General features: G+C 43.5%; 1 protein-coding gene across 5 annotated transcripts in view; it reads right to left on the bottom strand.

Moving 5' to 3' along the window:
• The window catches only part of LOC143140979 (sodium bicarbonate cotransporter 3-like), an 85,021-nt gene that overhangs the window by 38,125 nt on the left and 34,396 nt on the right, over nt 1-12,500 (bottom strand). For all 5 annotated transcript variants that reach the window (XM_076302170.1, XM_076302172.1, XM_076302167.1 and 2 more), the window contains exons 2-3: nt 10,055-10,136; nt 7,148-7,297 (exon numbers count right to left, since the gene is read on the bottom strand). In XM_076302170.1, the coding sequence (XP_076158285.1) occupies nt 7,148-7,297; nt 10,055-10,136 (232 nt within the window). The remainder of the gene's footprint in view (nt 1-7,147; nt 7,298-10,054; nt 10,137-12,500) is intronic.

A 12,500-nucleotide genomic window follows, 5' to 3' on the forward strand; every position in this document is an offset into this window, starting at 1 on the left:
GCTTATTTATTGTACCTGGAGGAAGAAGATGCTTTGTGCTTGCTGCGTTTTCCAGGCTGTGTGTCGCACTAGTCGGGTGCAGAGGGGATTTGAATGGGGCTACGTGCGGAAAGCCGGGCCAAGTTTGCCTGGGCTGGGGGATGTTTATTTAACTTTGAGCAGAGAGCAAAAAGATCCATATCAACCTGGGATGTCGCAGCACATTAGGGATGAACATGTGCTGCACATTCTCACTTTACAATAGCACTGTCTCCCTCTCCATCTCTTTTTTTCCTCCCTCCCCCTCTCCTTTTCTCTGCTCCCCCCTGCTATCTCCCTCCCTCTCTAACTCTTTCCCTCCCTCTCTTTTTCTCTCCCTCCATCCCTCTCTCTCTCTTTTCTCTCTCTGTTTCTGTCTCTCTCATACTCTCTCTTATTTCTCTATATTCTCTCTTTCCCTCTTCTTCATTTCCCTCTCTTCTTCTTTCTTCTACTTCTATTTGTCTCTCTGCTCTCCTCTCTCTTTCTCTATGTTCTCAATGCTCACATTTCTCTCTCTCTATCTCTCAGTGTTCCCTGTCTTTGCAGTGTATGTAAGAGAGAAGGAAAATACAGTGTTTCCCAGAGAGTTGAATTCCATTTGTGGTGGTTGGTTTGCAGAATTAACTTGAATGCAACAGTTTTTAACAAATTAGCACAGCGTGGTTATGATGCTAACTAGATTTAAGCACAATTTAGTACAACCTGGAAAATCATTGTGTGGTGGTCAATGTTGATATTGTGGTGGGCCGCCACAAATAAGTCAATGTATGGGAAACACTGCACTGTGTGTAGGGGTCGACCGATATGCATTTTTTAAGGCCGATACCGATATCGGTATCTATGACTTAGCATGGTGGATAACTGACATTTGGCGGATCATCTGGGCCGATATTCATTGATCTGTTGCAATAACAAATATGACATACTGAATTTGATTTGAATACTTCTATGAAAAAAAAAGGGCAAAAAACGGAGTTAAGGATGGTTTGTTGAGTAAATGTTTATCCTTTTACACCTTAAATGGACTAAAAGTAGGCTACAAATACAAATAGGCTGATACGGGTTAGGCTCCTAGGCTATTCTCCACACTGATAGGCTGCAGATAAGAGGCATGCATTCTCTGGGAAACACGCACAACATGCAAACCTTGAATGCTGACAGCTGACTCGTTTTGTGAGACAAGTGCAGGAAATGGTGTGAGAAACATCAGTGTAATGCTACTGCAAGTATTCAAATTAGGCTACGAAACAAACAAGTCATTTATAAAAATAAAAAAAAAACATTAGTCATAGTAAATTTGAACCAGCTGTATGTTGGATTAAACACAAAAAGGCACATTTGGACAAATGTTGGCCGATATCGATATGCACCGATAAGTTTACATATGGCAAAAAAATGGCCGATATATCGGTCTACCTCTACTTGTTGTGTGTGTGTGTGTGTGTGATTGTTCTTTCTTTCCCTGTCTCCCTCTCTCCTTTCTTCCACAGCATAGAGCAGCTCTGCAGGCCTGCTGAGTGTGTCAGCTCTGGGAGATGGGGATGGAGGGAGGGAGGGAGGGATGGCATGAAGTGAGCAGAATTGCCTTTTTTATCTTGCTCACACATATTTCATGTCTCCTAAATAAACTGGAGATGTGTGTGATAGAGTCAAAAAGACATTAAATGGGTGAATTTGTGTGTCAGTGTGTGAGCATGTGTGTGTGTAACACGTGTGTGTGTGTGTGTGTGTGTGTGTGTGTGTGTGTGTGTGTGTATGTGCGCGTGTGTGTGTGTGTGCGCGAGTGTGTTTTGTGTGCGCGCGCATGTGTGTGTGTGTGTGTGTGTGTGAGAGAGAGAGAGAGAGAAAGAGAGAGAGAAGAGATGATATACACAAAGTACAAGAGAGATAGAGAGGGAGATCTGTTCCATCACTGTCACAGGTTGTCCTCAGGAGGCTGTGTATCTCCAGAGGAGCAAGGTGTTCTATTGACAGCAGCCCCTGTTTCAGCAAATCACTCGCCCCAGGGTCCCTAAGCCTGCCTCCCTGGCTCCCTGAGGACACCACCCGAGTCAGACACACTACCAGCAGACATGGCTAACGTGCTCTTCTCCCTCCATCTACTAGCATCCCTCTTGAACATCCTCTGGTTTCTACTTCTGCACTATCACCCTCTGGCTATCTTGCATACAAGGTAGTACGTAAGGGTTACTTACATTGCAGGAAAGGGCGAGATATGTGTAGATAACTGCCATATTGGCGTTACAAACTAAAACCCATGCATTTCTATGGAGAACTATTTGAGTGCTATGTCTCTTCATTAGAAAGTCTCTTGTAGTGTGTACGGTGTTTGTAGAAGGTATCTATGCATTGTGTATGTAGAAGGTATGTATGGTGGTGTATGTAGAATGCATGTACCGGTATGTATACATGTACTGTATGATGTACAAGGTAAATATGTATGCATGGTGTGTAGAAGGTAAGTACATGTATGTATGCATGGTGTATGCGAGTATGTCACTCTAAGGGCTCCTGTTGCATATAGCTGATAGGAGAACAGGAGCCAAGAACAGACAAAGAACAGCAATGGATAAGAGCACCAGAACCCAATAGAGTGCTAGAGCAAACCTAGGAGCCAGAACCAGCAGAGGGGTAGGAACCCAATAGAGTTCTAGAGCAAACCTAGGAGCCAGAACCAGCAGAAGGGTAGGAACTGACAGCTGCCTGTGCTGTGATCGGTGTCTGGCCTCCTCTGGAACATCGCGTCCCCAGTGCAAACTTCAGACGACTGAGTGGACAGATTGGACAGTAAGCGACCGAAAAACTTTTGGGCTACTGCTCCAGTTGAGCTGTCAGTGAAAGGAAATGGCTTCTAACAGCTGACAGGCCCAGTACAGTGAGGGCTTGGAGAAGTGACATTTATGGGAGTGAGAAATACTTTTCGCTATTTCAGTTGGCAACCTGTGTGCTGAGCAAGCTGATTAGTGCAAGTGCTCTGTGCTTTGCGTAGGCACCCAACTTTAGCTCCTGAGAGGAATAATATAGCACTTTTCAGATTCTGCCCACTTCTGCATTTTCTTCTAACTTCTAACATTTGATTAAAAGCAACTCAATGTAGGAATTCACCATTTGCATCCTTTATCTTCGATGGTGCACGCCTGCACGGTGCAACAAAATTACATCTCCGACTGTCGCCATGCTGGGTAAGTACCCCTCTACCGTTAAGGTGGTATCAAGTGTGTTGAAATTAACTAACGAAAAAGGGTTCTTGAGAACATGTTCTTTCATGGTTAGGGTTGGGTATCGTTTGGGTTTTATCTGATACCGGTGCTAAATCGATACTTTTAAAACGGTGCCGGTGCCGAAACGGTGCCTAAAACGGTACTTTGTTTTTAAAATGTTTTAAATTAAAATGGTCTAAAGCATTAATTGCTTTTTTTATTGATAAGACAAATTTGAACATGAAATTGAACTGTTATATTCAATTTACTATCAATATCTCATTGCTCCTACGAATAATACATTTAAATGTTAAAACAGCTTGCCATGCATGCACACACAATGGTAAGCTCTGCTTTCAAGTTTACCCAGTGTAGGCGGTTTGCCATAAGGTATGTTAAAACCGCTTGCCATAAAACTGCCAGGTCATGGACAACTGCATTTGCAAGCAAGCTAATCTAAGAGGGACTCTACTTTCCAGTTAATTCAGTGTGTTCCCAAATGCTTCAAGAAATGTCATGTCTTAACCCATAACACGCAGTAGTTTTGAACATGTTAAGCTACATGTCGGTGTTGAAGTGTTTAGATTCCCAGCGTAGGCATTTTAACAGCAACTATGGCTATGCGCTAACACCAGTCAGCTGAGTTTAATTAGCGATATACGGGCAAAGATTGTTAAGGCGGAGCAAGATACTTCATCAGGAGCCACTTCCGGGAACCCGGATCGCACGAGGGGGGGGTCAAAATCCCCCTTTATGCAGAGCAGAGGCAGCGACTGCTCCATTGAAGTCTATGGGCATAGCTCAGAATTTTACCACATATGCTAAGGTCTTAGTTCTATAGAGTTAGGAATGTGAATTTCGGGCACGTTTTCATGATCCTCAAACCCTTGTGAACATTTCAGGTACATTTTTAGCATTTTTGAGCATTCCAGTCTGGAGAAAATCGTCTTTATATCAGGTGTGCGCCGGTTATTTATGCCGCTGCTGTTGGCGGTTTGCAACGTACACTCATCAATACGTCATCGACACGCCTCTTTATGCAGACAGGATTCGATCCCCATTTCGCGCCCATAGACATGAACTACGACGAAGTATCTTGCTCCGCCTTAACAATTTTTGATACGGGGATGGTTTCGTAGCCTCTTTGACAGCTCAGTGACATCAGGTATGTAACCTACATATTTATGTTTTTGCCAGCTAACTTTTAACATGATCTTCATATTCATTGTGATGCTATATGGGCCTCATGCACATGAAATATTAATATCATGCCATTATGTTGTTTAACACACTGTGAAATAAAGTTTTCACCTTACAACTTTGCTGATAACATTTCAAATAAATGTCAGTTAGCGCATTAGCAAGGATATTGTGTAAGTATAGGCTAGCCTACTGTTGATGTTGTTTCATAGCCTTTTGCTTGTGTGTAGTTAGGCCCACTGCTAGATTTTGACAGGAGCTCGCGATATCGCTTTAAAGTAAGATACTTGGGCTCACGCAAGCTGTCAAACACTGTCCACTCGCCTATGTGGTGCACCCCTGGTTTATACATCCAGTGTTTATCATATGTTAGCTAATTGTATCTGGATGTGTTGCTATCAGAGCAAGACATTAGAAATGGCGCATAACATGCAGTGATGCCTCGTATATATATTTTTTTTTTAAAACGCTATTTAAGCACCGAAATGAGGCACCGAAATCCACGTTGTTATTCGATGCAGTTACTACCGTTTGCGTCGGCACTGGTGCCATATTAGAACCGTGTTTCGGTGCCCAACCCTATTCATGGTACAACAAAATTACACTTTATATCTAAAATGAAAAACCTGTTGTCTTTATCCTTATTACTACAGGCTATGGCAAGATCTACTCTGGGGCCGACCTATCTGAAGACGTCCTCAATCCGATGGGGTTTCGTCTTGGATAGTGATCAGCTGACTAATTGATTTCAATCAAGGAGTCTAGACCTATATGAGTCATATGTGTCTGAATGCACTACATGCGATCTGATGAAGGCCTTGTATGCGAAACGTTATCGCCCATTAAACATTCTTTCATGAACTCCGAGTGTGCGGCACCTTCTTTCTCTTACATTGGATTTACACACTGGCAGCCAGCACCTCGTCTTGGTGTGCATTACTCCTCTCCTCCATACAGCAACAAAATTACACATCAGGTGTGTATCGGGTGTGCATCGACAATGTCAGAGACACCATTCTCCTTATGAAGTCAGTATATCATCAAAATGAGTTTGAAGTCGTTATTTTAAGGTAGAAGAACTACAATAGTGTTGCTTTAACACCAGAGTAATTACAGCATGTTGACAGCGGCAGGGCTTGAGACACTAGAGTCTCCCCTGGCCTCTCGACAGACTGTGGAGAGCAATACCTATAATCAGAGCACACCTTCAAGTGCATTAGTCCTACAAGCCGGGAGTTGTTTCAAGGGCAGTAGACACTGGAGTAATTAAAAGTAAATAGCATGCCCTTAATCAGAGTCTTTCAATGAACATAGGCCTACAGCAGGCCGTTGTGACCCATAACCGTATCCTTTTATGAGACCTGGCTACAGCTGCAGTTAGCTGATCAAATGTAAGAGTTTGTCACAACTATATAAAAAAATAAGTAAATAAATAAAAAGTTCTTATCTGATTATTATTCTCTGACAGCATGAGCCATACAGCTCGTGATTCAAATAAATATCACATAGTTTCCCATATGAGCCAAAGAGGGGTGATGCTTATCCAAACACTTCACACGAGGTCAGGGGTCAGGGGTGCCTCAGTGTTCCGAGGGTCATTTCATAAATCGGACTCGATTTCTCTCATAATGAAGACTCTTTTCCCACAGTCATCAGACGTATGACTGTTCGTGTATGCCAGTTATATCCAAAGGAATGTGGACCGTAGGACATCTGAAGAGCCTAAAGTCCTTATGTTTTTAAGCTAAAGCAGCCAAAGTGTTGGACATGTTTCACAGAGCATACTTGTCATACAGAGGACTTAAAATATACTTAAGATAAACTGTTAAAACCCTGCAGATGATCGCACCATGCATCAGTTATTCAGCGGAATGGTGTTAAGGCTAGGGGTGCACCGATCTGATATTAAGATCGAATATCGGCCCTGATATTGACAAAATACATAGATGGATCAAAGATCGGAAAATGTAGCAGATCCGTGGGCCGATCCGTTTAGTTTAATTAAATTTCTTGGACTGGGCCATGGCGCGCACACAGCGCACAACTAGCCATTTGCTGCCACTATTAGGCTATATTTAGTGTTTGTCATTAAGCTACATCATTGTCATTACAGTTTGCCAGGCTTTATATTTCTGGTTTACTATTCATGATGTTATTAACCACCATTTGCCATAGATTAATTATGTTCATGCGTTTTTGTTGCATTTTTAGGCAACACATTAAAATGCGTGATGTTCAACACAAAATAGGCCTACTCAACTTACAACGCTGTATACCGTTTATTCACCACCATTCAAACTCGTTCAAACTCTGTGTGAACTTCCTAGGTTCTCGTGGGGAAACCGGACTGCACCACTAAGGGTAAATAAAGGGGTTTCGTGGGTGATTAGTGGAGTGAACCATTTTGGCAGGGGTATTTTAATGAGTATCACTAGCATGGGATTTTTATCTGCACAAAGCTGTTTTTGATGGGAGAAAAAGACTGAAAAAGACGGATCGGTGCATCCCTAGTTAAGGCCAACGCCCACTGGCAACGTGTCTATGGATTTGATGCTCAAGAGATAGAAAAATTTTGGTGTTGACGCGCCAGTGGGCTTTGCTCCGTTAAAAGCAGTTCTCAACTTTGGCGTCACTTGACACGCGTCAGACGCCCCCAGTGGGTGTTGGCCTTTAAGCCCAGTTTAGTGGTCTGGTTCTGTCCAGCCTGGATTGGTTGTAGTCCTTACCATATGTGGGGGATTCTCTCCCGGTCTCTGGATCAGAGTCCCTCTCCTTCCTCTTGCGGTGGTGCTTGTGTCCGCGGTCGCGGTGGCGATGGCGGCGCTTGCTCTCTCTCCCCAGGGGAACGTGGACCCCCACATACACAGCCCTGTGACCTGAGGGAGGACCAGACATGGAGGCATGTTAACCTCACAGAACAGATGAAGAGGCAGACAGATGAAGAGGTACTCACAACACAAAGAAGCATGGAGTGAAAGTAGAAATATAACACAAAATAAAATGTAAAATAAAAAATAAATATATTGTGCATAATTATCATTATTTATTAAATATATATATATATATATATATATGTGGGCGCTGGGGCCAACTGTCTACAGCGCCCATACAACATTTGGGCCCAAGTGCCCATGGGGACCCAGGTTTGAGTCTGTGCTGGGTCATCCCAATCCCTATTATCACAATTATATTTTTATATAAGGCAAAAAGCCCCAAAAATATACTTATAAAAAATACATATATATCTAAATAGTAATTTGATCTAAGACAGAGATGCTGATACAACAAACAGAGATGCTGATACAACAGAGAAACAAATGCATTAAAGAGTGTGTATTGAAAAAGGAAACCCAGGGTAAATAGAAAAAAAAACAGACCTGCACATCAGAAGGCTCTTTTTCAAGCACTTACGAAAATTGCCCTGTCCTGCCACTTTCCAAGACCACAAATTCAATCTCACTTAGTTCAAAATGTCAGTTATATCATGTTATTGTCTTGGCAAGCAGTGGGTGGGCACTTAAAATTGGCATATGTGCGAGGGAGCAGGGCCGCAGAAGCCACTCGGGATGCCAGCCAGCCCGGCGAGCGACGCTGTCGGACTCAAGGCTACTCGCGTTAGCGATGTCTCAGCTCCTACTCCACCCCTGGCTCCCACAGCAAGCCGCTCTGAGACATCTTTTGCCAATGGCCGTTTCCCCTTCTCTTTTAGGATGAGGAAACAGCTGCATGGAATTAGATTTGCAAGAGCGGGTTGGAACACTAGGTACACACAGAGCTTCAATCTCCAGAGAAGAGAGCGAGAGACAATGAAAGGGAGAGAAGGAGGGAGAGAAAGAGATAAAGAGAGAGAGAGAGCAAGAAAGAAGGAGAGAGAGAGAGATAAAAAGAGCGAGAGAGGAAGAGAGAGATAGTGAGAAAGAGAAAGAGTGGGAGAGGGAGATAGGGAGAGATATCTACATATTTTTAGTGCTGTGAGACAGAGATGTTCTTGGCAAAGCCAACTGCAAAAGAGTGAGAGGACTGACAGCAATAGGTAGGGGACAAAGGGATGTTGGACATGGCTCAGCCTTGACGAGCTGCCAAACAGTCTCGTTTCCGATGAAACTGTCTTAACACTTCAGGACGATAATGTGACATTTATCACCCCCGTTCTTCTAACGGATATCTAATACCATAGAAAGCCAGGCTCATCATAACACTTCACTGCTATCTAACTCTACTGGAAAGAACCACGCTGCCGGATATATTTAGACATTTCCCTAAATCTATTTGAATGATGTAGTCCTCGCGTTACTGAAACAGCAATGGGAAGATGGGAAGACCAAACAGTAAAATAATGTCTCTACAGCAGAGACGATATTCTGAATTTTTCAAGTGAAGGCTCCAGGGAACACAGGAATAGCTATGTCTAAATCTGTAATGCGTGAAAATGGGATACTTCATTTAATGGATGGAAGATACTGACAGCACTGCACCAGTCTACCTTACAGTGCAGGAAAAAATGTCTTCTGTCTCCTTTTTAGGCTCTTTGGTCTTTGGGGTGAAATTTGTTAGCTTCACTGATGAAAGGGAAAAGGCCTGAGGAACTCAGAAGGAACTGAAGCCAGTTCCTCAAAGTGGAACCATTTTAGAGAAGGTTCCTCTCTGCACCCTTCCACACTCAGAGATGGAAAGTGGAAAACAGAGGGGGGAGGGGCAGGATGCTAAGCCCAATTTGGGTTGAGAAGGGGGCAAGTCAATCAGGAGTATTTCTGGAGCCACCGTGACCCCAGGGCTGCAGATGATCAGACACTCCCACAGCATCGCTGAAAGGGGAAAGTCAATTAAAGAGCGTCTGACACTACGCTCGTCACACTGACAGACAGACACACAGACACAAACACACACACACCACAGAGAAACACACACACTCTCAAAGGGGAAAGTCAATTAAAGTGAATGCCGACAGCTCGTGAACAAGATTGGGGCGGGCGAGAGCGGGCCGAATCGGGTCGGACTGGCACTGCTGGCAAGGATGGCAAGCCACGCTAACACCATGCCAAGGCCACACGCTGCTCATCCCACACTAGCACCTGTGCCATCTGTTCCTGGAGTCAGGCTAAATACCAACAATGGTGCACAAACACACACACACACACACACACACACACACACACACACACACACACACTCACACACACACACACACCAACATGTACAAGCAGGGGACTCGCAGATACATATTGCTAGATGATAAACTCAGAAGGTAGCAGGCAGGTACACACACACAGACACAAACAAACATATTGCTTTCTTTCCCTCACTTAACAGAAAAAACTGCATTGCCATAGAATTTATAAGATCCAAGGAGGAATTAAATGAATCAAAATAATAAGCAATTCCTTCAAATAAATGGAGAAGCCAACCATCATTTAGGCTACAGTATACAGCTCAGTAAACCCCCCTCTCCCCCTCTCTTAAATCAAATCACATCAAATTGAATGAAATGGCCTGGCAGGAGAATAAATGCATGATATGCTTTGCCAAAGCAAAACAGGTAAAATATTGAACTGAGACAAGGTTGGCAGTCTATCAATTGCCTATTAAATATTTTAGAGTTTATTGCAGGAGGCCTCCTCTCTGAGGTGACTTACTCTCTAGTTCCTCCTTCTCGTAGTTGGTGTGTGGGGCGAAGTTGGTCTTGCCATGGTCCACAAGGGCCTCCTCACTCTGCCCCTGTGAAAAGGAAAAAAACACACACACACACACACACACACACACACACACAAACACAAAAAAAGAAAGAAAGAAAGAAAGAAAAATAAACATACCATTAGGGTGAGCTTAAAATCCAATCACACACTCAATGTCCCGTTCAAAAGCACACACAGACAGGCACACATGTTAGGGTTGTGCACTGCCTACAACCTCATGATATAATATGCACAATGCAGAGGCCACGACATGATGCATACTACAATACATCGTTCTGAATAATGACCTTGTCCAAGAATTCATTCCAACAGTAGTTTGTCATAATTCTGCATTACAGCAAAGGCAAGGCCTTGAAGTCAGCGATTTTACACGATTTCAAACCCATAAAATGAAACATTCTCCAATCATCTCCTCATGACCACTAGCTGCCCATTCTGTGAGTACGCTGTAAAAAACCCGGTCTCTGTAGGCAGCCCAGGCTTCGAAAAATGGAAACAAACGATGTGGGGGCAGCCTGGCCCACTTACAAAAACAAAACCTTGCCTGGAGTTTCTCTGGGAATACTGAAGGTAGGTGTGAGCTACTCTATGGAATGTTTGGTTTGGTCCTTAGTTCAAATATAATGTACGTGGTTGTTTGGGACAAAAGCGCCTGTTAATACATTTTAATATACAAACAAAAAAAATGTCCTGCAAAATCGCTGATTGTACCTTTAAGGATGGCACAACTTAAACACTTCAATTCAGTCCTACACACACACACACACACACACACACACACACACACACACACAAACACACACACACACACCTCTAAGCATAAGAGACACGTAGTATAAAAGGGGGGTGTAACCCATGGGTGCTAGCATGTGACTCAAGGAGCATCAGATTCCGCTCCATGCACACACACACGCACACACACACGCACACACACACACACACACAGACACACACACAGACACACACAGACACGAACACACATTCACATACACACACACTGTACATAAAACCAGACACAGACAAACAGACACAGCAGGCAAAAAGACACACATACACACACACACATACTGTACACACACAGACACACACTCTAATTCAGTCATGCACGCAACCCCACTCAGAAATGCAAACATAGCGTGTCATAGCGTGTCCAGGGTCAGTGATGAGCCCATTAGCCTGGCGGAGGCAGGCAGGAACATCTAATGAACAAACACAGGTAAAGGTCAGGAGATGACATTAAACACACATCATGTCTGTGTTGCTAGGAAGGGTCACTGCAAAGATGCTGATGGAGTGTCCAGCTACACCCCTGACCAAACATGGGCTTTTGCCTGAGCATGTCTGGGCAGGGTTAACTTAGTTTGGATGTTTGGATCGTTGTGTACTACATACCAGCGTTGATTAAAGATCATGGTGTTAGGTGGGTCAGCAAATGTGTGTGTGCAAGTGTGTAACTTGTGGACAGTGATTAAAGTTAGCCTCTTCCTGGCTTGGCTGTGGTGGAAAATATGTACCCCAGAAGACTGCCAAAAGATGGCAAATGGAACGAACGAACATAAGAACGAATGAAAGAACAAACAAACAAATGAATGAAAGAAAGAAAAAGGGAAAGAAAGAGAGAAAGAAAGCCCAGAGAAAAAGAAAGGGTTTCATATGACACAAGACAGATTTGAGGGCAGGAATCCACAGAGAGTGGCAGAGAAGATTAAGATGCCTAGTTGACCAGTGAGTTTTCCCTATTAGCATACCCTGACAGTCAGCCATGCTAAGCAGCCTAGGACTCCATTAGATGTATTAGAAGTATTCACCACTAGTGAAAAACAATTGCTCTGGTGTCATGGAGACAGATGTAAACAAGGCATTTTTCAACATGACTTTTGAGGGAGTGAGTAGCCAACAAAGCGATGGCTTTGGTTTACATTGCTGCTAAGGCCTGAATGCAAACAAAGCTTTGTGTTTGCATTTTAAGTAGCATAGTAGACCCTCAACAGTCAAGTGCTGTCTGTCATCTCCCCCATGTCTCCCACATGATAACAGCAGCAGTGGTAGCACAGACACACTCACACACACACACACACACACACACACACACACACACGCAACACACACACACATACTGTACACACCACACACACATACACACACACACACACACACACACATACACACACACACACACTATACTTCATTGAAGCAACGAAGACTCATTGCTTCAGAAAAAAGACAAAATTATTCTTTAACAGTTAACAGAGCGCACAGATGGGAACAGTTTTAAAAAGACCAAAAAAGCTAGGTTCTCTTCCACTGCCTAGCCTTTGATCAAATGTACCCACTAATATTGGGTTTGATTTAAGGCATCCAACATTAATAGACTTCTGCAGACAGT

The sequence above is a fragment of the Alosa pseudoharengus genome, unplaced genomic scaffold, assembly GCF_046254945.1.
Source record: "Alosa pseudoharengus isolate Yale_2024_CS ecotype anadromous, Long Island Sound unplaced genomic scaffold, YU_APseudo_1.1 YU_APseudo_1.1_scf_23, whole genome shotgun sequence".
Lineage (NCBI taxonomy): Eukaryota > Metazoa > Chordata > Actinopteri > Clupeiformes > Clupeidae > Alosa > Alosa pseudoharengus.